The 27793-nt window shown below is 42.5% G+C and overlaps 2 protein-coding genes across 6 annotated transcripts; one reads left to right on the top strand and one right to left on the bottom strand.

The window, feature by feature from the left end:
- The first annotated feature begins 22 nt into the window (after nucleotides 1-22).
- On the top strand, nucleotides 23-21795 carry dipk1a (divergent protein kinase domain 1A). 5 transcript variants are annotated; one of them, XM_014123120.1, is made up of 7 exons: nucleotides 23-144; nucleotides 531-614; nucleotides 18873-19007; nucleotides 19215-19352; nucleotides 19583-19759; nucleotides 20054-20269; nucleotides 20453-21795. In XM_014123120.1, the coding sequence occupies exons 2-7, from the start codon at nucleotides 561-563 to the stop codon at nucleotides 21050-21052; spliced, it is 1320 nt and encodes a 439-aa protein (XP_013978595.1). In that variant the 5' UTR covers nucleotides 23-144; nucleotides 531-560; the 3' UTR covers nucleotides 21053-21795. The 5 variants fall into 5 exon arrangements, with proteins under 5 accessions (XP_013978595.1, XP_013978594.1, XP_013978592.1 ...); XM_014123119.2 differs by lacking the exon at nucleotides 23-144 and adding an exon at nucleotides 274-413; XM_014123117.2 differs by lacking the exon at nucleotides 23-144 and having other exon boundaries at nucleotides 277-614; nucleotides 19215-19322.
- Nucleotides 21796-22283: 488 nt separating this feature from the next.
- Nucleotides 22284-27105, bottom strand: LOC106560321 (60S ribosomal protein L5). The gene is made up of 8 exons (XM_014123121.1): nucleotides 26966-27105; nucleotides 26234-26303; nucleotides 25961-26076; nucleotides 25396-25530; nucleotides 24515-24717; nucleotides 23781-23958; nucleotides 22735-22823; nucleotides 22284-22445 (listed from the first exon to the last, which is right to left on the bottom strand). The coding sequence occupies exons 1-8, from the start codon at nucleotides 26966-26968 to the stop codon at nucleotides 22343-22345; spliced, it is 897 nt and encodes a 298-aa protein (XP_013978596.1). The 5' UTR covers nucleotides 26969-27105; the 3' UTR covers nucleotides 22284-22342.
- Nucleotides 27106-27793: the final 688 nt, after the last annotated feature.

The raw sequence follows: 27793 nt of genomic DNA, 5'->3' as shown, positions 1-27793 counted from the left end.
GAATTTTGCAAGGAGGGGAAAACTGAAAAACAGTTGTTTTTGGCAGAGAGGGTTGGGACTCTCTTTCTTATTAGGCTGAAATGAACATGCAGTTTTTTCAAACAGCTCTTACACTAAAGGGGCATTATCATCATTTTCAAAATTGTAAGTATTATTCCAACCTCATTATGTGGAAATATTATAAAACGCAGAAAAATCACGTTTTTGACTGCACTGGGCCTTTAACATTTGTGACAGTATTGTAATCTATACGCCTTTATCAAGGACCCCTTTTCCTATACAATCCCCTCCCACTCTCTAGTGGGCAGAGTACTGCAGCGTTCAAGTGGCTGCTATTTTGCAGCACCGAAAGCGCACTTCCAAGGAAGAGCTTATTTGACGGAGGATGAGAAAGGATTTGGTGAAATGGACTGGTATTATTTGTACACACTGTGGTTAATTATTGCTACACAAGAAGGCAGAATAATTGTGCAGAAGACGAGATTAGATTTCTATGTTTCGCTTCTTATTGCGATTTCTTCCTCTGGCAGGTTAGTGTTGTGAGATGTGCTCTATTTGCCATGGCAAGAGGTCTGTTTTCATGGGTCTGGCTGAGGAAGCCCATCTACATACAGGTAAACCCAGTGGGAAATCTTTCCTATACTTTCTCGTGATCAGACAATCACCTATTCACTATTGGACAGTTGGGATTATTCATGTCCCTGTATGGTAGGCTACTTTGAACATTATAAGGCTCTTTTGGACACGATTTCATATACATTCATTTGCAATATTTTAATCATCGGTAAACTGTCATTTTGGCCTTTATATGGTTGTCATTGCCATTATTGAGGCTGTTGTTTCTGATACAACTGTTTCTTTTTGAGTATTGGATTGATCCTATTTAATTTCCAATAGGGTACTTGCGCTGTCGATGCCCAAGAGCTGTAGTCATTGGCCCAAATCAGTAGGTACTCACCGTTTCCGTAGCAACAGGGATCATCCAGCTTTCACACAAGACAGGACACACAAGGTTTTTTTCCATGGATGAGAGCACTGATTTAAATCCCAAGGTCTGCTAGATTATGTTTTTCTTTGCATTCTTATGTTGTATTTAAATCAGCCTTCTTATTTGCATTGTCCGTGTATGAGCTCCTTATGCTATCTATCCTATTGACTTCCCATTCAAAACCTTTTCATTAAATAACTATTTTTTTTACCGTATGGGCTCTGGTCAAAAGTAGTGCACTATAGGGAATATGGTGCCATTTGAAACACACACAATGTAACCTGTTGTATAAAAGGCATATAATAACTGGTCATTAAGGTGGAAATGGTCACTATCCTGGAAAAAGGATTGTCGACGGTCTTAAAACTGTACAAGCAAGTTAAGAATCATGAACAATTATTATGATATTTGGGATTTCTCCCCCCCCTACCTTCAGAATAGACTCAGTTTTGTCGGGGCGTGGACTTTACAAGGTGTCAAAAGCATTCCACAGGGATGCAGGCCCATGTTGTATCAAATGCTTCGCACACTTGTGTCAAGTTGGCTGAATGTCCTTTGGGTGGTGGACCATTCTTGATACACACAGGAAACTGTTGAATGTGAAAAACCTAGAAGCATTGCAGTTCTTGACACAAACCAGTTCGCCTGGCACCTACTACCATACCCCGTTTAAAGGCACATAAATCTTTTGTCAAGCCCATTCACCCTTGGAATTTCATACACAATCCATGTTTCAATTGCTTCAAGGCTTAAAAATCCTTATTTAACCCATCTCCTCCCCTTCATTATGTGACATCAGTAAGGGATCATAGCTTTCACCTGGTCAGTCGATGTCATGGAAAGAGCAGGTGTTCATAATGTTTTGTACATTTAGTATACAGTGTATTTGGAAAGTATTTAGACCCCTTCCCTTTTTCCACATTTTGTTAAGTTACAGCCTTATTCTAAAATGGATAAAACATTTCAAAAATCCTCAATCTACACACAATACCCCATTATAAAAAGCGAAAACATGTTTCAAATTTTTGCAAATTCATCAAAAATTTTAAACAGAAATACCTTATTTATATAATCATTCAGACCCTTTGCTATGATACTTGAAATTGAGCTCGGGTGCATCCTGTTTCCAATGATCATCCTTGAGATGTTTCTACAACTTGATCAAATCAAATCAAACTTTGTCACATGCGCCAAATACAACAGGTGTAGACCTTACCGTGAAATGCTTACTTACAAGCCCTTAACCAACAGTGCCGTTCAAGAAAGTGTTAATAAAATATTGACCAAATAAGCTAAAGTAAAAAAGTAACACAGTACAATAACGAGGCTATATACAGGGGATACCGGTACCGTGTCAATGGGAGGGAGGGACAATGGAAGTAGTCTGTGTGGCCATTTGATTAATTGTTCAGCAATCTTATGGCTTGGGGGTAGAAGCTGTTAACCTGTTTTGGATAGGGGGCAGTATTTTCACGGCCGGATAAAAAACGTACCTGATTTAATCTGTTTATTACTCCTGCCCAGAAACTAGAATATGCATATAATTGTTTGATTTGGATAGAAAACACCCTAAAGTTTCTAAAACTGTTTGAATGGTGTCTGTGAGAATAACAGAACTCATATGGCAGGCCAAAACCTGAGAAGATTCCAAACAGGAAGTGCCCTCTCTGACCATTTCTTGGCCTTCTTTAGCCTCTTTATTGAAAACAGAGGATCTCTGCTGTAACGTGACACTTTCTAAGGCTCCCATAGGCTCTCAGAAGGCGCCAGAACGTTGAATGATGACTCTGCAGTCCATGGCTGAAAAACAGTAGCGCATTTGGATAGTGGTCGATCTGAGAACAATGAGACTGGTGCGCGCATGCACGTGAAGAGTCCATTTTACATTTTCAGTCTTTGAACGAAAACAATGACTCCCGGTCGGAATATTATCGCTATTTTACGAGAAAAATCGCATAAAAATTGATTTTAAACAGCGTTTGACATGCTTCGAAGTACGTTAATGGAATATTTAGACATTTTTTGTCACGATACGCGCCGGCGCGTCACCCTTCGTTACCCTTCGGATAGTGTCTTGAACGCACGAACAAAACGTCGCTATTTGGAAATAACTATGGACTATTTGGAACCAAACCAACATTTGTTGTTGAAGTAGAAGTCCTGGGAGTGCATTCTGACGAAGAACAGCAAAGGTAATCCAATTTTTCTTATAGTAAATCTGAGTTTGGTGAGTACCAAACTTGGTGGGTGTCAAAATAGCTAGCCTGTGATGACCGGGCTATCTACTCAGAATATTGCAAAATGTGCTTTCACCGAAAAGCTATTTTAAAATCGGACACCGCAATTGCATAAAGGAGTTCTGTATCTATAATTCTTAAAATAATTGTTATGTTTTTTGTGAACGTTTATCGTGAGTAATTTAGTAAATTCACCGGAAGTGTTCGGTGGGAATGCTAGTTCTGAAAGTCACATGATAATGTAAAAAGCTGGTTTTTGATATAAATATGAACTTGATTGAACAAAACATGCATGTATTGTATAACAATGTCCTAGGAGTGTCATCTGATGAAGATCATCAAAGGTTAGTGCTGCATTTAGCTGTGGTTTTGGTTTTTGTGACATTATATGCTAGCTTGAAAAATGGGTGTCTGATTATTTCTGGCTGGGTACTCTCCTGACATAATCTAATGTTTTGCTTTCGTTGTAAAGCCTTTTTGAAATCGGACAGTGTGGTTAGATAAAGGAGAGTCTTGTCTTTAAAATGGTGTAAAGTAGTCATATGTTTGAAAAATTGAAGTTTTCGGATTTTTGAGGAATTTGTAATTCGCGCCACGCCCTATCATTGGATAGTGGAGCGGTGTTCCCCTAGCGGAACATCTAGATGTAAGAGGTTTTAAGGAGCCTTTGGGTCCTAGACTTGGTGCTCTGGTACCGCTTGCTGTGAGGTAGCAGAGAGAACAGTCTATGACTTGGGTGACTGGAGTCTTTGACAATTTTTGGCGCTTTCCTCTGACATCGTCTAGTATATAGGTCCTGTATTTTTATTTTATTTAACCTTTATTTAACCAGGAAAAGCCCATTGAGACCCAGAGTCTCTTTTTCAAGGGAGACCTGGCCAAGAAGGCAGCAACAATCAATACATTACATAATTAAAACATACAACAACATGATCCAGCCTAAAAATAAAAGCATTTACACTCCTCTGTAACAGAGTCTCCCATCAATATTTTAAATTCATTCAGTGGCACTTACATATCTAGATGAAGCATGGATTGTAGATTATTTCATGGGTCTGGTGTACAAGAAGAGAAGGCAGTCTTGCCTAAAACTGTGAATGTCCTGGGGACTTTAGGTAGCAACCACCTAGCAGACCGGGTATGTTAACTGCTGGTGGTGAAGGAGACCAGACTACAGAGGTAAAGAGGGAGTTTACCCAAAAGGGCTTTGTAGATGAACACATACAAATGTATCTTTCTACGCATATAAAGTGAGGTCCAACCTACAATTTGGTGCATAGGTGTCTGAGTGACTTGGCATTTGTAATAAAAGCACAAGGATACATCATAAACAGAGTCCAGTCTCTGTAAGACAGAGGAGGTTGCATGCATATAGACAAGTCACCATAATCAATTACAGAGAGAAAAGTGGCATGAACAAGCTTCTTTCTAGCCATAAGCAGGAAGCAAAGCCTTATTACAAAAAACAAAAACAATTTCAGTTTAAGCTTTGTCACAAGATTATCCACATGAACTTTAAAGGACAACTTGTAATCTATTTTTTTTTTTTATACATTAGCAAAAATGTCTAAACCTGTTTTGTCAGTATTATGTATTTTGTGTAGATTGAGGGGGAACAAACTAAACGTAACAAAATGTGGAAAAAGTCAAAGGGTCTGAATACTTTTCGAATCAACTTGGAAAGTTGATATATACAGTGTTCTGGAGACCATGTAGGAGATCCAACCTTTACAATGCGAGTGGTGTTTTACTGCAACTTATAAAGCCCAACCTTTTTTTAATTTGGTTAGATATGGTTCATGTTTGTAGCAATTTTTTTCCCCCAGTGATCAATATATCTGTTAAATATTTAATTTATTTTATAGCCGGAATCAAAAACCATCAAAAACTCATCTCATCTGTCTGTTTTGTTCAGCCAGGAGACACTCTGAGCTGCGTTTTGTTTTGCTCCCGTTTTCTTCACACCCGTGTGTGTGTGTGTGTGTGTGTTTTTCCTTCACACCGCTGTGTGAGTAGCCATGTAAGTGAAAAGTTCCAGCAGTCACAAGGGGGAGTGTGTGTGTGTGTGTGTCTGCCATCTTAGTCCCACGGAGGGTTTTCTTGGCCATTCTGCGTCTTCCTAATGAGGTCATAACATGATGGAACACTGTCACTCGCCGGTTGGACGCTCCAATAAGACAAGCCGATTTCATACTAACATACAGTTGAAGTCGGAAGTTTACATACTTAGGTTGGAGTTATTAAAACTCGTTTTTGAACCACTCCACAAATTTCTTGTTAACAAACTATAGTTTTGGCAAGGCGGTTAGGACATCTACTTTGTGCATGACACAAGTACTTTTTCCAACAATTGTTTACAGAAAGATTATTTCACTTATAATTCACTGTATCAAATCAAATTTATTTATATAGCCCTTCTTACATCAGCTGATATCTCAAAGTGCTGCACAGAAACCCAGCCTAAAACCCCAAACAGCAAGCAATGCAGGTGTAGAAGCACGGTGGCTAGGAAAAACTCCCTAGAAAGGCCAAAACCTAGGAAGAAACCTAGAGAGGAACCAGGCTATGAGGGGTGGCCAATCCTCTTCTGGCTGTGCCGGGTGGAGATTATAACAGCACATGGCCAAGATGTTCAAATGTTCATAAATGACCAGCATGGTCAAATAATAATAATCATAGTAGTTGTCGAGGGTGCAACAAGTCAGTAACACAAGAGTAAGTGTCAGTTGGCTTTTTCATAGCCAATCTTTGAGAGTATCTCTACCGCTCCTGCTGTCTCTAGAGAGTTGAAAACAGCAGGTCTGGGACAGGTAGCACGTCCGGTGAACAGGTCAGGGTTCCAGCAGGTCTGGGACAGCAGGTCTGGGACAGGTAGCACGTCCGGTGAACAGGTCACGGTTCCATAGCTGCAGGCAGAACAGTTGGAACTGGAGCAGCAGCAGCACGGCCAGGTGAACTGGGGACAGTAAGGAGTCATCAAGCCAGGTAGTCCTGAGGCATGGTCCTAGGGCTCAGATCCTCCAAGAGAGAGAATGAAGGAAAGAGAGAGAGAGAATTAGAGAGAGCATATTTAAATTCACACAGGACACCGGAAAAGACAAGAAAAATACTCCAGATGTGACAGACTGACCCTAGCCCCCTGACACATAAACTACTGCAGCATAAATACTGGAGGCTGAGACAGGAGGGGTCAGGAGACACTATGGCCCCATCCGATGAAACCCCCGGACAGGGCCAAACAGGTATCACAATCCCAAAGGGTCAGAAGTTTACATACACTAAGTTGATTGTGCCTTTAAACAGCTTGGAAAATTGCAGAAAATGATGTCATGGCTTTAGAAGCTTCTGATAGGCTAATTGACATCATTTGAGGCAATTGGAGGTGTATCTGTGGATGTATTTCAAGGCCTACCTTCAAACTCAGTGCCTCTTTGCTTGACATCATGGGAAAATCAAAAGAAATCAGCAAAGACCTCAGAAAAAGAATTGTAGACCTCCACAAGTCTGGTTCACCCTTGGGAGCAATTTCCAAACACCTGAAGGTACAACGTTCATCTGTACAAACAATAGTACGCAAGTATAAACACCATGGGACCACGTAGCCATCATACCACTCAGGAAGGAGACACGTTCAATCCCAGAACAACATCAAATGACCTTGTGAAGATAAAAGTATCTATATCCACAGTATCTATATCCACAGTAAAACAAACCCTAAATCGAAATAACCTGAAAGGCCGCTCAGCAAGGAAGAAGCCACTGCTCCAAAACCGGCATAAAAAAGCCAGACTACGGTTTGCAACTGCACATGGGGACAAAGATCATACTTTTTGGAGAAATGTCCTCTGGTCTGATGAAACAAAAATAGAACTCTTTGGCCATAATGACCATTGTTATGTTTGGAGGAAAAAGGGGGAGGCTTGCAAGCCGAAGAACACCATCCCAACCATGAAGCACGGGGGTGGCAGCATCGTTGTGGGGGTGCTTTGCTACAGGAGGGACTAGTGCACTTCACAAAATAGATGGCATCATGAGGAAAGGAAAATTATGTGGATATATTGAATTCACATCAAGACATCAGTCAAGACGTTAAAACTTGGTCGCAAATGGGTCTTCCAAATGGACAATGACCCCAAGCATACTTCCAAAGTTGTGGCTTATGGACAACAAAGTCAAGGTATTGGAGTGGCCATCACAAAGCCCTGACCTCAATCCCATAGAACATTTGTGGGCAGAACTGAAAAAGTGTGTGCGAGCTAGGAGGCCTACAAACCTGACTCAGTTACACCAGCTCTATCAGGAGGAATGGGCCAAAATTCACCCAACTTATTGTGGGAAGCTTGTGGAAGGCTACCTGAAACGTTTGGCCCAAGTTAAACAATTTAAAGGCAATACTACCAAGTACTAATTGAGTGTATGTAAACTTCTGACCCACTGGGAATGTGATGAAAGAAATACAAGTTGAAATAAATCACTCTCTCTACTAATATTCTGACATTTCACATTCTTAAAATAAAGTGGTGATCCTAACTGACCTAAGACAGGGAATTTTTACTAGGATTAAATGTCAGGAATTGTGAAACTGAGTTTAAATGTATTTGGCTAAGGTGTATGTAAACTTCCAACTTCAACTGTATATAAAACCCCAAGCAGATGTCCTGCAGTCTTACTAGGAGATATGGATTCCTTGTGATTATGTTTCATCTATGCAGGGCACTGTTTAAAATTGTACTCCCCGTAGCCTACAGAATTTCCCAGAATGTCACAAATAATTTAATCTTGTCAAACCAGACCAAAAATCTTGCCATGAGAGATTACAAATCGTTCCACAAAACATTCAACAAATCCTTAGCATCAAAAGGCGTATTGTGTACAGTTGGGTCTGCTTTCCGATTTACTCCTCGTAATAGTGTCAGACATTGCACTGCATGTGGCTGAAGTTATCGCAGTCGTCCTAAATTTCATCTCCACATAGGCTACATACTGTGGAAGGCCATGGTTGTCTAGGTGTGCAGAGCTCAGTGGTCCAGCCAAGATAAAACTGCTCCATGGATCCTGTCTGTCTGTCAGGAGACAGGGTAATCCTGCCATGCTGGGTCCAGTTTACTGTACCCAGTCATCCAGATCTGACATCCAATGCTCCTTGAGTCCTTTACCACCAGAGTTAGATCCTGGGAATGACTCATCCCAAATGGCACCCTATTCCCTATATAGTGCACTACTTTTGACCAGAGCCCTATGGGCCTGTGTGAAAGCCATAGTTGAGATCACCAAACACGTAGCCCTGGCTGCACATTTTAATATGGGTAGCCTAGAAACTTGTCTGTTGTGATTTGTCACCAATTTAACACAGTGTGAACGTGTGATCAGGCACTGCTGTATTTTTGTATGGCAATTAGGAATTAAAATGACCGACGTCCATTGCCCACCCACCAGTTTTGTCCCTGTGAAGTAAGAGAGAGAACCAGGTCTGATGTGGCCCGAGCCTGAATATGAGGAACTGTGTCAGTATGTGCAATAGAGGGATATGATGACGATGCTGATCATCTTATTTGATGTTAGCACTGTCAAACTGTGCCAACTAGAACACACATGCACAGAACAGAGTTATAAATTGTATGTTTTTGGAAGCTTTGGTTACCTACATTCTAGTCAGTTAAACTCAGAGATGTGGGGAGGTTTAAGGAGGAGCTGTTTGCCAACTCATCTTTCCACAGCTCTCTCTCCTCAGGGGAACACCTGCGTGCTCTCATCTCTCCATTCTCTCCCATATTGCCTCCTCTCCATGCTCTGCAGTGCATGACTCTATCAGCATGTGTTCACAAACCACTGTCTGAGGTCTAAGCTTGTCCCAGAGGACTTGGTGGGAGCCTAATTTAATCAATATTACTTAAGATGCAGCATTTAGCTGGTTAGTATTTTCTTCCCACCCCACTCTCCTTCGGTGTAAACTTCATTTGTATTTTGGACATGCTCGATAGGCTGAACTGATCTGGAGCAGAAGAGCAGGAAGTCAGAATTAAACGCTATTGACATGTCACTTTGTCCTGTGACACAAAGGGAGAGCTAAAAAGCAATGTGTTAAGTTGTTGTGGCAACTTCTGCTATTCTGTGCGTGTGTGTGTAGGCGTGCGTGATTGTTTGAGCGCGTGTGTGTGCACTTGTTTACGTGTGTGTGCATATGTGAGTGAGAGAGGAAGAGTGAGCAAGGCTGTGTATTTTTGAATGCTTGTATGTGAGGAGACTGTAACTTACATATGCCATGTTCATGGCCTGTTGTATCTATACAGTATGTAAGTGAAAAGTGAACAACTGGCCCAAAATCTGCTGTTAACATGTAGTGTTATTGTCGCAGGTTGAGTCAGTGTGGGGATTGGGGTGTGGCCTCGACCAGGAGGGTGTGTCCTCGACCAGGAGGGAGGGGTGGCATCTTTCTTATTGCCTGCTGTATGCTGTCCGACTTGGGACTGGGATGAGTCTGATCAACCAGGCAGCGCATAGCTCCTGCACATAGCACAGACAGACAGAGACAGTGTTACATCTCCCAGAGCCTGCACCGTGCACACAAATAGAGTGTGTGATTCCCAAAAGGCACCATATTCCCTATATAGTGTTTTTGTAGAGAATAGGGTGCCATTTGGGATGCACAGAGTGTGACATCTCTCTGAGCCTGCACAGTGCACACAGCAAATAGTAATGACACCTTCCTTTAGAGAGTTGGAGTCCTGGGAGTAAGAGAGATGGATGCTGGGACAGATGAGTTACTGGTGCGTAACTCCTATGAGAGAGAGGGAGATGCAAGCAGAGAGTTTACACAGGTGGTGCAAAAAGAAGCTCTCACCAGGAAACATCTTCCACGCTTGACGATTCCCATGTGTGTGCACTGTGCATAAGCCTATTAGTGTTCCCCATGTAGAATATTAGGGAGGAAAATGCTTTGCTTTTGTCTGTGTGACACATTCTTTTAATTCTCCCTCTCTATCCCTGCTTCATCTCCTCTCTCTCTCTCCCCTTCATCCCCTCTCTCTCTCTCCCCTTCATCTCCTCTCTCTCTCTCCCCTTCATCTCCTCTCTCATCTCTATCCCTCGTAAGGCAGTTATCCCACTGTTCACCAGGCACCGATGACGTGGATGTCAATTAAGGCAGCCCCCCGCACCTCTCTGATGCAGAGGGGTTGGCTTAAATGCGGAAGACACATTTCAGTTGAATGCATTCAGTTGTACAACTGACTAGGTATCCCCCTTTCCTCTCCCTGTTCATATGTCCCTCCCTCCCTCATCTCTCTATCCCTCTTTCTCGCTCCCTCATCTCTCCATATATCTCTCTCTTTCCATTTCTCTCTCTCTTCACCGCTGGAGAGAGTGCCCATTAGAGAGGACTAGCTTTATGATCATGAATAATGGATGACTGGTGAGCAGGGCTGCAAAACAAGTGTCAGCATAGAAATGGGTCAAGAGCAGAGAACATTTCTATCTTCTCTCCCTGTATATTTGGATGCCAAAGAGCAGTTTCAGGTCATAAATAACAAGTGCTTTGTCCATGTATTTGTTGTGCATCCTTTGTCCATGTATTTGTTGTGCATGGACTCAATGTCTGGACCTCTGCTCAGTGTAAAAGGCTGGACTGTAGTTAGGGTTAGTTAGACTATAGTCCCAGCACACCAGTGGTCTCTGTATGTCGATTGACCTGTTGGTATCTCCAGCATGTTTCAGACATATAATATGTAGGGGATAATCAATTAAGGAAATAAAACCCAAGGCCTGATGGGATGCATGATTATTTAGTGGCTAAGCAATGGCTGAGGCTGTGTCCCTTTATAGTGCACCACTTTTGACCCGGGATCTTAGGGCAAAGGTAGTGCACTATAATGACTTGCCACCCTTCCCATCCACACACCCCATTACATCACCACAGCTCTGATTACAGCTGGTAATTAATAACAAGCAGTCACAACAGCCAGGATCAATGCTGCCTCATTAGCTGTGTTTTAGGGCTCCATTTTAGTGCACTTCTTTCTACCAGAGCCCATAGGGCACGATTTGCATTATATATGGAGCCATTTGGGATGTAGCCTTGCTCTTTCCCCACCAGCAGCCTATGGGCTCCTGTAAAGGAGTGAGAAATGCATAATCACAGAGTTAAAATGAAAGCCCTCAAAACATAGATTTTTAAAGAACAACCACATATTTATTTTCCTTCAGAGTGTTATCTATAATGACTTTGCAGTTGGATGCAATTTACAGCACCTACCTACGCAAGAATCAATATGGAACACAGTGCTTTGTTTGTGTGGTCATGCTGCTTTGTAGCAGTTCTCTTAGTCTCTCATGGACAGACTACGTAAACATAAATGTTACTGTAGATCTGTCATGATTTGTACAATGGCATGCGTGAGATAACGAGCAGGATTTGCTCCGGTGCTTTGGACAAATCTTGGTTTCACAAGGTGTTAGCATCTTTTTAGAATTTCGAAAGGAGAGGGAACATTTGGCCATAGACTTGCCTGCAACTTGCAAAGAGAGAGTTCTTTGTTCCAGTTCTGATACTCTTTCTGTCTTCCCACATATGGACCCTGAACTTAATCGAGCCTCTGACCAATTACGCAAGACTTTAGTTCTGGGTATAGGTTTGTATAAAAACACTGGGAAAGTACTAGGACACCTACAGATTATGCTCACGCTAAACATACAGTACACTGAGTATACCAAACATTAAGAACACCTTCCTAATATTGAGTTGCACCCCACCTTTTTGCCCTCAGAACATCCTCAATTCGTTGGGGCATGGATACTGGCCCATGTTGATTCCAATGCTTCCCACAGTTGTGTCAAGTTGGCTGGATGTCCTTTGGGTTGTAGACCATTCTTGATACAGGAAACTGTTGAGGGTAAAAAAAACAGCAGCGTTGGAGTTCTTGACACAAACCAATGCGCCTGGCAGCTACTAACGTACCCGTTCAAAGGCACTTACATTCTTTATCTTGCCCATTCACCCTCTGAATGGCACACATTCACAATCCATGTCTCAATTGTTTCAAGGCTTAAATATCCGTCTTTAACCTGTCTTCTCCCCTTCATCTAAACTGATTGAAGTGGATTTAACAAGTTACATCAATAAGGAATCATAGCTTCCACCTGGATTCACCTGGTCAGTCTATGTCATGGAAAGAGCAGGTGTTCTTAATGTTTGTTCACTCAGTGTAAAGTCAAGTGTATGAGGTCTTCAGATTACTTGACCAGGGAAGGCCACAGATAAATTACAAGGCAAGCTCCAGATTATGTTATTAGCCTGGCTCTAATCATATTTTGTGGCACACCTCCCAAGTGAAGTGTATCTGGTTCTCTGAGAGACTGAGGCAGAGATCAGCCTGCATGTAGAGAGGGACTACACTAGACACCATGCTGTTATAAATGACATTCTGAGCAGTTGTCGGTCCTGTGGAATGCTGAATGTTTTAGGTTTAATATCAAGGCACTACGGCTGGGAGAACACTTATCTGGAAAGCACAAACTCTTTCCACAAGTATGGAAAAATCTAAGCACAGAGGAAAAGGGTTAACTGAGATTACAGCTCGTTGACCTCTAGCTGCTCCAACCACCGTCCAGGTCTAGGACCACAGAATGAGGTTGGGCTTTGGGGAGAGAGGAAACTCAAGCCAGTATACGCTAAAAAGCGGTTGCTCTGAACCTGCAATCACAATAGAGAAGTGACTTGTGACTAGTCAGGAGCGGCAGCGTTGGACTAGTAACCGAAAGGTTGCAAGATCGAATCCCCGAGCTGACAAGGTACAAACCTGTCATTCTGCCCCTGAACAAGGCAGTTAACCCACTGTTCCTAGACTGTCATTGAAAATAAGAATTTGTTCTTAACTGACTTCCCTAGTTAAATAAAGGTTAAAATAAAAAAAATAGACTCCACAGCTCTCAACACTGAGATGACAAAGTGTTCCACTAGACAAAAGAGGAGAGTAATGGACTGACATTACAGTAAGAGGTCCATTGAATAGGGAGAGAGAAGGATTAGATTAGAGAGCGAGATGGATGCAGACTGAAGGGCTAAATTGATTTAAGAAGAGTCATCTTTACTGTCAGTGAAAGAGGGTGGGTGGAAGATGAAGGGAGAGTGTCAAGTCCAAGTCTTGTGCATCATCACTAATAAAAGAGTTCTTATAGAGAGAAACTCAAATCCAATTCAGATAACAGGGACTCTCATTTGCGTAAAGGGTTCATCTTTAGAAAGTGGTATTGTCCAATGTACAACACATTATAAGTGCTGGGCAAAGACGACGCAAGAGTTCACCTTTACTCACAATCGTGTCCATAGCCATTGGACGGTAAGGAAATGTGGGAATTGAGTAAGATGTGGTTACAGATCCACACACAGCATCACGACATGGAATAGAGGGAGAAGATTGGCACTCAAAGTACTGTATTAAGTTGAGAATTGCACAGAAGAGATACAGAGAGAGACAGTCATGTCAATAAAGCAAATTGGAACTGAAAGAGGGAGAGAGGCTGGGGGAGTCCATCACTGTCAAACATTGGACATATTTATTATTAATAGATGGAATAGAAAGGGTTTCTGAATGTCTGTTATTCCTCCACTCAGCCAGCTCTCTGTGTTGAAGTAATGTCATTATTGATCTATTGAGAACATTAAGATAGTCCATTTTAGAATTATGAATCAGGAAGAAAATGTTATCAAAAGGCAATAACAATTTGGAGTGTGTCAAAAAGGAAAAAGATTGTACAGTAGCTGTCTGCCTGTAACGAACCATGTGTTACCACAGAGAACCATTGGGTTGTTGATTACAGAGCTCATAATCAAGTCATTGTAATGATGAAGTATTACTGTACTCCACAAGGCCCACTATAGGCAACTACCCATGTATATCCCAATTTAAGGCCTGTTTCTCCATCAATTGCTCTCTAATTAGAATAAACTAGTTCATTACAAACAGGCTCATCTGTAGTGTACATGAATGTGCTGTTATAGCAGTGAGCAGAATTATGTTTTAATGAAGGACTGTAATATGTTGTAGATATAGTTATGCAGGGTAGAACACTCTGTGGATGCGCAAAAGATGTAGGTGATTGTTCCACATAGATGAGATACAATGCCTTGCAAAAGTATTCATCCCCCTTGGCGCTTTTCCCATTTTGTTGCATTACAACCTGTCATTTCAATTGATTATTATTTGAATTTCATGTAATTGACATACACAAATTAGTCCAAATTGGTGAAGTGAAATTCAAAAAATAATTAGTTAAAAAAGTGGTGCGTGCTATACAGATGAAGTCGGAAGTTTGCATACACCTTAGCCAAATACATTTAAACTCAGTTTTTCACAATTCCTGACATTTAATCCTAGTAAAAATTCCCTGTCTTTGGCCAGTTAGGATCACCACTTTTATTTTAAGAATGTGAAATGTCAGAATAATAGTAGAGAGAATGATTTATTTAAGCTTTTATTTCTTTCATCACATTCCCAGTGGGTCAGAAGTTTATGTACACTCAATTAGTATTTGGTAGGATTGCCTTTAAATTGTTTAACTTAGGTCAAACGTTTCGGGTAGTCTTCCACAAGCTTCCCACAATAAGTTGGATGAATTTTGGCCCATTCCTCCTGACAGAGCTGGTGTAACTGAGTCAGGTTTGTAGGCCTCCTAGCTCGCACACACTTTTTCAGTTCTGCCCACAAATGTTCTATAGGATTGAGGTCAGGGCTTTGTGATGGCCACTCCAATACCTTGACTTTGTTGTCAATAAGCCATTTTGCCACAACTTTGGAAGTATGCTTGTGGTCATTGTCCATTTGGAAGACCATTTGCGACCAAGCTTCAACTTCCTGACTGATGTCTTGAGATGTTGCTTCAATATATCCACATAATTTTCCTACCTCATGATGCCATCGATTTTGTGAAGTGCACCAGTCCCTCCTGCAGCCAAGCGCCCCCACAACATGACGCTGCCACCCCGTGCTTCACGGTTGGGATGGTGTTTTTCGGGCTTACAAGCCTCCCCCTTTTTCCTCCAAACATAACGATGGTCATTATGGCCAAAGAGTTCTATTTTTGTTTCATCAGACCAGAGGACATTTCTCCAGAAAGTATGACCTTTGTCCCCATGTGCAGTTGCAAACCATAGTCTGTCTTTTTTATGCCGGTTTTGGAGCAGTGGCTTCTTCCTTGCTGAGCGGCCTTTCAGGTTATGTCGATATAGGACTCGTTTTACTGTGGATATAGATACTTTTGTACCTGTTTCCTCCAGCATCTTCACAAGGTCCTTTGCTGCTGTTCTGGGATTGATTTGCACTTTTCGCACCAAAGTACGTTCATCTCTAGGAGACAGAACGCGTCTCGTTCCGAAGCGGTATGACGGCTGTGTGGTCACATGGTGTTTATACTTGCGTACTATTGTTTGTACAGATGAACATGGTACCTTCAGGCATTTTGAAATTGCTCCCAAGGATGAACCCAACTTTTGGAGGTCTACAATTCTTTTTCTGAGGTCTTGGCTGATTTCTTTTGATTTTCTCATGATGTCAGGCAAAGAGGCACTGAGTTTGAAGGTAGGCCTTGAAGTACACCTCCAATTGCCTCAAATGATGTCAATTAGCCTATCAGAAGCTTCTAAAGCCATGACATCATTTTCAGGAATTTTCCAAGCTGTTTAAAGGCATATTGAACTTAGTGTATGTAAACTTCTGACCCACTGGAATTGTGATACAGTGAATTATAAGTGAAATAATCTGTCTGTAAACAATTGTTGGAAAAATTACTTGTGTCATGCACAAAGTAGATGTCCTAACTGACGTGCCAAAACTATAGTTTATTAACAAGAAATTTGTGGAGTGGTTGAAAAACGAGTTTTAATGACTCCAACATAAGTGTATGTAAACTTTTGACTTCAACTGTATATGAAGCCCCTAAATAAGATCTGGTGCAGCCAGTTACATTCAGAAGTCACATTATTAGTTAAATAAAGTCCACCTGTGTGGAATCTAAGATTCACATGATCTCAGTAGATATATACACCGGTTCTGAAAGGCCCAAGAGTCTGCAACACCACTAAGCAAGGGGCACCACCAAGCAAGCGGCACTATGAAGAGTTGTGGAGAAGTACAGTTCAGGGTTGGGTTATAAAAAAATATCAGAAACTTTGAACATCCCACGGAACACCATTAAGTCCATTATTAAAAAATTGAAAGAATATGGCAACACAGCAAACCTGCCCACCAAAACTCACGGACCAGCAAAGGAGGGCATTAATCAGAGAGGCAAGAAAGAGACCAAAGATAACCCTGAAGGAGCTGCAAAGCTCCACAGCGGAGATTGGAGTATCTGTCCATAGGACCACTTTAAGCTGTACACTCCACAGAGCTGGACTTTACGGAAGACTGGCCAGAAAAAAAGCCATTGCTTAAGAAAAAAACAAGCAAACACATTTGGTGTTTGCCAAAAGGCATGTGGGAGACTCCCCAAACATGTGGAAGAAGGTTCTCTGGTCAGATGAGACTGAAATGTAGCTTTTTGGCCATCAAGGAAAACGCTATGTCTGGCTCAAACCCAACACCTCTCATCCCCCCGAGAACACCATCCCCACAGTGAAGCATGGTGGTGGCAGCATCATGCTGTGGGGATGTTTTTCATCGGCAGGGACTGGGAAACTGGTCAGAATTGGAGGAATGATGGATGGCGCTGAATACAGGGAAGTTCTTGAGGGAAACCTGTTTCAGTCTTCCAGAGATTTGAGACTGGGACAGATGTTCACCTTCCAGCAGGACAATGACCCTAAGCATACTGCTAAAGCAACACTCGAGTGGTTTAAGGGGAAACATTTAAATGTCTTGGAATGGCCTAGTCAAAGCCCAGACCTCAATCCAATTGAGAATCTGTGGTATGACTTAAAGATTGCTGTACACCAGCGGAACCCTTCCAACTTGAAGGAGCTGGAGCAGTTTTGCCTTTAAGAATGGGCAAAATCCCAGTGACTAGATGTGCCAAGCTTATGGAGACATACCCCAAGAGACTTGCAGCTGAACTTGGTGAAAAATGTGGCTCTACAAAGTATTGACTTTGGAGAGTGAACAGTTATGCACGCTCAAGTTTTCCGTTTTTTTGTCTTATTTCTTGTTTGTTTCACAATAAAAAAAATATTTTGCATCTTCAAAGTGGTAGGCATGTTGTGTAAATCAAATGATACAAAACCCCAAAAAATCTATTTTAATTCCAGGTTGTAAGGCAGCAAAATAGGAAAAATGCCAAGGGGGGTGAATACTTTCGCAAGCCACTATATGGGATCATATGAAATGACATGATTGACTCAATGCTGGCTCGTACAGTATATATAGATGATATGTCTCTCGCTCTCCCCCCTCATTATATGACCCTCCTCACCTCAGTGATTTATTGTTCTCTCTGTTGCGGTGGCCAAGTCTGTCTAGGAAGAACGAGTCACATGGTCTGTTCTCACAGATGGTTGCTAGACTACAACAAGCATAGATGCAGGCGCAACAGACACTGGGAACAAGACAGAAGGCCTCACCCCTCCTCCCTCCTTGGTCTATCACTGTCTATGTCCCAAATGACACCCTATTCCTTATATAGTGCACTTCATTTTACCAGAGCCCTATGGCTGTATCGACTCCCTGTCCCCAAGCACACACTGTTTCTCTCTCTCATCTCTCTCTCTCTCATGCTCTCCCTCTCAATAACAATAGTTATTACTCCTTTCACGTTATACATTTTACAAGATCACCCAGCCCTTCTGGAGAGGAATAACACAGTAAGCAGGTTTAAGATGTCTGATTAGAGAATGTTAAGCCACGAGGGGTCTGGGATTTACGCCAATCCGGCCAAATTTCATTGAGTGGCATTTAGATTTCAAATGGCTCTGTTTGCTGTTAGTTCCTGACGAACATGGAGAAAGGTAGGATTTTCTGGCACAGCAAAATGAATTATTTCTTTCCCCAAATGCATTCTGTTGAAACCCACTCAAATCTAAATTGACATTCGTTTTTGAGGAAGTGTCGTTTTGAATTTTGTTCTTTCTATGAATCTTCACGTCTCACAACCTGACCCTGTTTTAGCGCAAATTATGTCAGTGTGTTATCTGTTAATCTCTCACCTCATCTATTCTGCATGATTGTATGATTGTTATAATACTGAATCTCAGTTAAAGTTTCATATTTCATCATGCACCCCAGTGAAGGAGCTATTCATTTATTAATTGGATAACAACACTACTGGTACTAGACCAGCCTGCTTATGGAAATGACTGAAAATCCCTGTAATGCTCAGTGCATCTCAACTTCACATTTGTTATTGCAACATAAATGTGGGGCAATATTTAGCATACCTATCATTCATTTTCTACATTCCATGATATTTACTCCTGTGGATAATCAAACTCACATTAACTAAATACTGTTTACACGTCTTCAGTCTCACTATATCTGGGTCAAGTTCTGTTCAAGTATCATAAAGGAGGCTGTTCCACCTGAACTCTTTGAATAGGAATGCCCATTTATGTATTCTGATCATGATCTTATTATTATGTAATGAAAGTCATCACAGCTCTCTCTCCCCCTCTATCTCATTATATACTCTCTCTCTCCCTCACTCCCTTGCTCTCTCTGTTTCAGGCCCGATTCTCCTACCTGCACATGAAGTATCTGTTCTTCTCATGGCTGGCAGTGTTTGTGGGTAGCTGGGTGGTGTATGTGGAGTACTCATCCTACTCAGAGCTGTGTCGTGGACATGAGTGCAAGAATTCCATAGTGAGTTCTCTATTTCCTTATATGAAATTAGTAAATTGATGGAGCCTCCTACTGGTTAAAAAAATACTATTCCTTCAAATACAGCATTCCAGTGTCAGCTTCCATATTGTATTAAAACCATCCTGTGAGTTACTATACAAACCAACACCATGTCTGTCTATTTGTTAGTTACAGTATACAAACCAACACCATGTCTATTTATCCAAGTGTGACAAGTACAGGAAAGGAGTGATCGACGGCTCGGCATGCAGAAGCCTGTGTGAAAAAGACACGCTGTACCTGGGGAAGTGTCTCTCTGCCAAGCCGAACAACCAGGTCAGATCTGACTCTGATCCAAGTTCTACGGTAAATCTCAAAAGTCTTTCCTTTCCAAAATGTAAGAGGGAAGGAGAGCATCCAAGGATCTTCTCCTCCAATCCACCTGCATCTCACTTCCTTCTGACATTGGGCAGGTGATGTGGAGAGAGGACATGAGGAATCAAGGAAGGACTTGAGATTCACCCATAGTGTTTAGAGCTACAGTGTTTCCGCGTCTGAGAACTAACATGAGCATGTTGTGGGTCTGTGTGTCTCAGGTGTACTCAGGTGGCTGGGGGGACCTGGAGGGGGTGATTAAGTGCCAGATGGAGGAGGTTCCTCATTATAACCTGGGAGCTGAGATGGAGCACAGGAAGGAGGCGTCGCCGTTCAACAAGCCCACCAAGGGAACTTCCGTAGAGAAGTTCAAAGAGATGGTCCTCAGCCACCTCAAGGTCAGAATACTGTCATCTCGTCCCAGTGTGATTCATTAGACTACCAGCTTTTATTAATAGGTTCATGTTTGCAACACTTATTTGAAGGTCTTCATAACACATTCATAATCCATACATTATGCATTTATAATCAGGACACCAATATTTCATAAATGCTAATTGATATTTTGTCACAGTATTCACATTCACGTAACTTATTTCCATCTTTGTTAGTGTGTTATGACTTTAGTGGCTAGCATGTTCATTAATGCAGTTCTGTTACGAAGGTATCTCTCACCCCTTATTCCTCTCCAGACCAAGGTGGGTGAACAGGCCAACCTTCCAGACCTAGTGAGCCTGGTTTTCTCCGTGGCCGACTACAACAAAGATGGCCTCATCTCCTTGCCGGAGGCCCGCTCCATGTGGGCTCTTCTCCAGCTCAATGAGTTTCTGCTAGCAATAGTCCTGCAGGACAGAGAGCACACCCCTAGGCTCCTGGGCTTCTGTGGGGACATGTATGTGATGGAGAAGGTAATCTAATAGGAATGCCCATTTATGAAGAAAAACCCCCACAAATTATCCAGTAATCATGACAGATTGATTCAAATCATGAGCTTATTTATGTGATGAAAGTCATCACAGCTCTCTCTCCTCTGCCTCTTTCAATACCCCCCATCTCTCTTGTTCCCTTTTCCTCTGAACTTGTACGTGGAGAAGGTGCCCTATGCTCCCCTGTACGGCATCAGCCTGCCCTGGGTGGTGGAGCTGTGGATCCCCGCGGGGGTACGACGCAGCATGGACCAGTGGTTCACGCCCTCCTGGCCCCGCAAGGCCAAGATCTCCATCGGCCTCCTGGAGCTCGTTGAGGATGTTTTCCACGGGACCTTCGGCTCCTTCCTCATGTGTGACGTGAGCGCAGACGGCTTTGGTTACAACGACCGCCACGACCTGAAGGTGATGGACACTCGCCACATTGTCCCTGAGGCCACCTTCCAGAAAGCCATGAGGGAGCGGCGATGCGACACGGAAGAGGACTGTTTGTACGGTGCCGACTGTCGCACTTCCTGTGACCTCACCAAGCACCGGTGTACGCCAGAGGTGACGCAGCCCAACCTGGCCAAGGCGTGCGGCGCACTGAAGGATTACCTCCTGAACGGGGCGCCGTCTGACATTCAGGAGGAGCTAGAGAAACAGCTGTATGCCTGTATAGCATTAAAGGGCTCGGCCGAACAGATGGAGATGGAACACTCGCTTATACTGAACAACCTGAAGAGCTTGTTGTGGAAAAAGATTTCGCACACCAAGGACTCCTAATGAGGTTAAAACATAGGTACATCTAGACCCTGGATTTGAAAGTATTGGTTGGAACTGCGTTTCTACCATTGTAAATCCACACTTTGGGAAAGGGTGGAGAATCAGGACACAGATGAACACCACTGCTGCCCCCTAACGCCCTCTCCTCTAAGCTTTTTTGGGAACTATAATGAACAAAAATATAAACGCAACATGTAAAGTGTTGGTTCTGTTTTTCACGAGCTGAAATAAAGACCCCAGAAATGTTCCATACACACAAATCTTACATTTTGTGTATAAATGTTTGTGAGCGTTAATCCATCCACCTCACAGGTGTGGCATATCAAGAAGCTGATAAAACAGCATGATCATTACAGGTGCACCTTGTGCTGGGGACAAAAGGCCACTGATCACAACGCCACAGATGTTTCAAGTTGAGGAAGCATGCAATTGGCATGCTGACTGCAGGAATGTTCAACAGAGCTGTTGCCAGAGGATTGACTGTTAATTTCTCTACCATAAACTGCCTCAGTTTTAGAGAATTTGGCAGTACATCCAACCGGCCTCAGGACCTCCACATCTGGCTAATTTACCTGTGGGATCATCGGAGACCAGCCACCTAGAGAATTACTCCGTTTCATCAGCTGTCTGTAATGAAACTGATTGGCTGGGCCTTTTGTTTTTAACCTATGCCCTCCCATGACTGTACCCCTGCTCAGTCATGTGAAAGCCAGATTAGTGACTAATAAACTCATTTCAATTGACAGATGTTGAATGTCGTTTGTATATAGAGGGACAATCAAACCGTCATGTAAAAATGCTTTACAAATTGAGGGGAAGGGGTTAATTTCCCCCTTCATTGTATAATGTTTAGACTCATTGTACATTTCTAGTAAACAATGCCAATTGTATTCCATTGTTTTTTTAAATGGATGTTGAGGGAAAAGTTGACAAACAAATCGGCATTGAACACTGTCTATAGCGGGTGTATTCAAATCGAGCTAGGTCGGCGTACTGCTGTTTTTTGTTCTTCCAGATAAAATTGCACCCACCTGGTGTCCCAGGTCTAAATAAGTTCCCGATTAGAGAGAACGAATGGAAATCAGCAGTAGAACTTGGAGGTTCATATTTGAATATCCCTGGTGGATGGTTTTCAATCAAGAGACTAGCCAACACTTCAGAGGAGTAAGTAAATCAGTTCCACAGTAGCTTCTATAATAGAGGGGTAAACCAATAACAGACAGAGGCTATATTCTTTTTCTGTAGATTTATTAGAACAAAGAATTGTCCCTACATCATTAGGACCAGAGTTTAGCTGTCGGCAGCCTCCTGTTCCTGAGCCCTGAGGAAGCTGGCCTTCTTCTGAGCAACGCGGTCTTTCCTCTGGGCCAGAGAGAGCTTGGCACGGTTCCACCTGGGGGAGACAAACATGTCAGAATTACTACATTACCATGCATTTTAACAATGTCAGGGAACATGACTACAATGCCAAGGGCAGGGTTGGGGACAATTCAATAAGTAAACTGAAATGTGTTATGTTAAAATACAAAGAGGTAGATTGAAATGGAATTGACCCCAACTCAGACCATGATCATCTAGTCAAGTTTACCATCAGGTTTTAGTCATAACAGCATGAAAACCAACAACGCAGTAGTAAGTACTGCATTCCAATAGAAAATAGCCAAAATTGCTCATCAACTTGCCTCTTCTTCTTGACTTCTTTCTTGGGCTTCTTTTCGTGGACTGGGTTGTTACGAATGCCAGCATGGGCCTTTTTGTACATCTCCTCAACCTGCGAGACAAGTGTGGCAAACATTAGTACCATGTGGAGTGAGTAAATAAAAAAAGTCAATTGCACAGACCAAATACATGTTAACGCAATGGTACAGAGGCTCCTGCTGGATGCAGACTTGATTCAGTATAGTTTCTACTCTACACACTTTACACATCCAGTTGATAATAGGAATGAGTTGGATGTCACATTTGTCAGTTGTATTTTAGGACTCGTACATATGTGACAAATGTATTAACTGTGCTGCTCTCAGCCCCGTCTTGAAACGTTGATTACATCAATTTGGGCAAATGAAGGACCAACTACAATTTGCTCAGCCTCAAGTGCATCATCATCAAGCAGCAGTTACTACAGACTTTCCAAGTCAACACCTATCCCCTCCTGTAGATCAGAGAACATTGAATAGATTGAAGCAATGGACAGTAAGTTAACGCAGAATCCCAAACCAGGCCCTCGCCCCTACCAAATCGTTTTGAGGGCACTCTGGTGTCACGTGTTGCTGACAACTCCAAGTGGAGACATCCTAAGTGATGAGGGAATTAAATTAAACCATTAACTTCAGGACACACGGGTGACTTGAATGACAATTCATGTTCCACATTTAAATAGGGCTCCGTGAACACGCAAATGGAGGGCCAAGGGGAAGAGACTGGTTTGGGATTCAGCACAACTTTCCCTTCAGAATTTATTTGCATCATAAGCTGATATGATCCCCAGTATGCTTACAGGCATGAGGCCTAAGAATTTAACAGAGCAGTAGTAGCTAACCATGCTAGCTCAGGTTTAGTTTGGTTCAGTGAAAACCGGGTAGAACTGGGTGTGTGATACAATCCCAAGTGGCTACTAGTGCAGATAAACACGTAACCATCCAGCTGTGGTCTAATTTAACTAATAGACATGTATTGGCAGGCACCTCCCGATACATCACAATGAGTTCAGAGTGAACTTTGAACTTGCCGTATCAGGGGCAACGCCATTCTTGATGAAGCGAGAGAACTGCTTCTTGTATGCGTCCTCATCCTCCTCCATCAGATAGCTCATGTACTCGGACACATTGACGCCCATGATGTGCTTGCGGTGGACCTCTGCATTGAACTCTTTGCTCTCCGCATCATATCCAGGGAAGCGCTTAGTGCTTGGGAGAAAGGAAGGGGAAGAGGGGACAGGACAATGTCAGCCAGAAAGGGACTACTGACCCAGTCATTTTGACTGAGGATTATAGGCAGTGCACTAAGACCAATAGTTTCACTAATGCCATATGAAATGATTGATCGCAGAACACCAAGAACGTAACATTTGGCTGGTAAACTACTGATTCATATTGCTCTCAGCCCCGTCTTGAAACAGGACATGTTACATCAACCTGGGCAAATGAAGGACCAACTACAATTCACTCAGCCTCAAGTGTATCATCATCAAGCAAAACATAGATCCTGGCCACCTCAGAAGTACTTGCCTAGTCCCAGATCTGTGTGATGTATACAAACAAATCTTGACCTGGGGATGTATGCATCATGTGCCTCAAGAGTAGGAATGCTGATCTAGGATCAGTTTTGCCTTTTCAATGACAATGAATAAGATTGTGGACAGGGGGGAGCAGATCCTAAATCAGCACTCTTACGCCAAGACACTTGATACATACGGCCCCTGGCTACAAAAACGTGTTCTTAAGCCAGGGAAAGTGTAATTACCTGTGGGGGATGGACAGGCCTCCATCTACAGCCCCCTTCAGGGCTCCGAAAACCTTGTTGCCAGTGCTGGTTCTGGCGAGCCCTGCATCCAGGTAGCAGGTGAACGCACCTGGCTGACCGTCGATGCTCTCCACGTTGAACTCATCTCCAGTGACCTCCACCTGTCCCTCGTACACCTTGTCCAGGCCAAACTTGTTCAGCAGCTGGAGGGGAAGACAAAAACAGGATTGGAGAAATCTGTTGTAGTATTAAGCCAAGCTGACTACAATGGTAGGGTGTTCTCGCTCAGCAAGAAAGAAACACCGTAGGTGGCTAAAGCAGAGGTCCTGTATGACTCAGTTGGAAAAGCATTGTGCTTGCAATGCCAAGATTGTGGGTTCCATTCCCAGGGTCACCCAAATGTAGAAAATGTATGCACGCATGACTATGTTGCTTTGGATAAAAGTGTCTGCTAAATGGCATATTATATTACAGTCAGTTGCTAAACAAGTGGATCAAGTCAAACTGACAGGTGGCCTTTCGCCTGTAACTGCCAATTCCTCACAATGAGCAAAAAGAAAAGCATGGTTCAACAGGATTGTTTGGCCATTCAGATCCAGAACAGACATACTTCTCATGTAATACAGGGAATCATGGCATCTCTATAACAAACAATCCAGAACGCGATCCAGAGTTATGTCAATAGCTTAGAAATGAGTTCAAGGTGTAAAAGATTAAACAAGGTTTGCAGAAAGGAAATGGCACAAGCAATGTTGAGAAAAGACAGCTTTCATTAACAGGGTAGAAGCATAGAATACCCATTAACTAATAGTGCTGCAAATTGAACAAAACTATGGAGGGAGCATCAGGTCAGAGCAGGGGTGTATGAGAGCTGATCTTACCCTGCGGGCCAGCAGCAGACCAGTGCAGTAGGCTGCTGCGTAGTTAGTCAAACCCACGGCGATCCCGTACTTGGGCAGCTCATGGGAGTAGGCAGCGCACACGATCATGTCCCCCTCGATCTTGGCATAGGCAATCTGGAGCAAATCACATAAGTAACACGAGAAATAATGACAATATAGTCTACAACATTTAAGGCAATATCACGTGCTGCGCCGATTTCTGGTAACCAACCCCTCATAGTATGGCACATCTCTGATTAACTCAAATCAAAGCGTCATGAGACATCTCAGATTACCTCAAATCAAAGCGTCATGGGACATGTGAGAATGGGGTCAATCTAGTGGAATTGAGCCGAGAATGCAGTTCCAAATTTTGTTCAGTGGACTAAACTGGACTAGAGCATGGTGCTCAGGTGGCAACAGTTGTGGGTTTGACTCTAACATGGGCCACATGTGTAACTGTCAATTGTGTGTTACTGATGAATGTGTTACTGTCAATCGTAAGCTGCTTCAGAAAAGTTTCTGCTAAATAAATTGTCCATTCTGGTAATTCCCCCCATCTTACCTGGCAGACGATATCCCGGTTGGAGAAGCGGACAATCATCCTATATTTGGGTGTGTTGTACTTGTTTTTATCTTGGATGACCAGGCGCTTACGGGCGAAGTAGTCAGTCTTTCCCTCTATGCAGAACAAGGATACCAAAGTCAGTGAGATGGAGGTTTATCAATGGAATGAATAGGGTATTTAGTGTGAAAGGAAATATCTGGACAGTCATGGCATTTGCAACTCCAATCACGTGCTAAAACAAATAATTTTGACTATTTAGAAATCCCTTACCTCGCCTCCTCCTGAATTTGACCTGGTACCTCTTGAAGTAGGACTTATTTTTCACCACTTTTACAAAACCCTATAAGAGAAGACAGTAACCCAATTACCATGTCGGTACAACTACCTGGCTACTTGTCAACATACAAAGTAGACCTAACGTTACACATGCTGCACTGAAAGTTTATGTTATGTGGCTAAACTGTCAGACATTGTTACACCAAGTCTTGGGCCCATCTTCGCTGATGGGCTAGTTAGCAGTTAGTTAGCACTACTTTGCGGTGTTCAGCACAGGGATGGATTTTGGGCACTGACCACATTTTCCTATCCCGGTCCAAAATCTGTGCCATGCGATATATGAAAAAACAATTTCACCAACTGTCGAACTAGTTGACCACATTTTCTACTAGCCAGCCGGTGTGAAAAGTACTAGCCTCGGGCTAGTTTTAATTTCGATCCTCTGACTTTGGCAACACTGCAAACATGTTTATTAGCGATTCACATCACTGGACTTGATTACAGACAATGTAACAAATCGCTAAGAAGATCTCTACAGAGCTACAGGAAGCATGAACTGATTCAGGCGGCCATTAGGCCACGTTTGATAGACCCCCGTGAGAGGTAACTGGACGGAATCCATCTTCATCTATGGCTTTCAAAATCATCTGAAACATGTGATTGCACACAACACATATCTGATGTCTTATATATGTATGTAGGAACATATTTTGGCGTTTTACTAACCATTTTCAGTCTTTTCTGTCTCCTTAACCAGGAGCCTGGAGTCAAAGACAGGGGATTTGACTCCGCTGCATTAGAAAAAGGAAGTTGGCATTGCGCATGTTGCGTAAATAGCGTGTCGCAGGATGTAGCTTTAGAGTACGACAAATGCTACACTGCCCTCTACTGTATAGGGTGGACAATGTCAATACCAGGTGATAAGATGGCTCCAACAACAGTACATGGTAAAAAATGTGCATCACTGAGGGATTTTCCTTTGAGGGTTTGTAATAAACCCTCCAAGTACTTTTATTGAAGGCATTTGCAAAGTGTCCTACAACACAAATTACATCACACTGTGACTGTGCCATGCTGTGTGTGCATGCATATTATGAACATCTACTGAATAAAAATAAACATTGCAATAGGAACATGTTAATAATTAAAACAACAGACCCAAATGATGTTGTACAGAAGACACATGGGACATCAAAGGGAGGGTTTTTCTGTAATTATGTCTGATTTTCATTCCATAGTAGACAGTATTGTGTAAGCAAGAGTCTTAAGTCAGTGTTTTTTTTAGGACAGATGAGGGTGTGGCTGATATAAGAAATATGATATGTTTGTATCACTGGAATTTCCATGTAAAACCAGAAAAGTTTGTTTGATGACCTTTTGTTCTTATGTGGATCATGATAGTCGGTTCTGCCATTAGCCTCATTCTCACCTGTTTTAAAAAAGGCAAAGTGCTTATTTTAGTCTGAGCTGGACAGCTGATAGTGAACCTTTATTTCAACATCTTCTGTCTGACATTGAATATTCTCCCTGTCACTAATCTCCTGTGGGCAGATT

This window comes from Salmo salar, chromosome ssa10, assembly GCF_905237065.1.
Source record: "Salmo salar chromosome ssa10, Ssal_v3.1, whole genome shotgun sequence".
NCBI lineage: Eukaryota > Metazoa > Chordata > Actinopteri > Salmoniformes > Salmonidae > Salmo > Salmo salar.
This window is presented reverse-complemented; position numbering and strand designations above follow the sequence as displayed.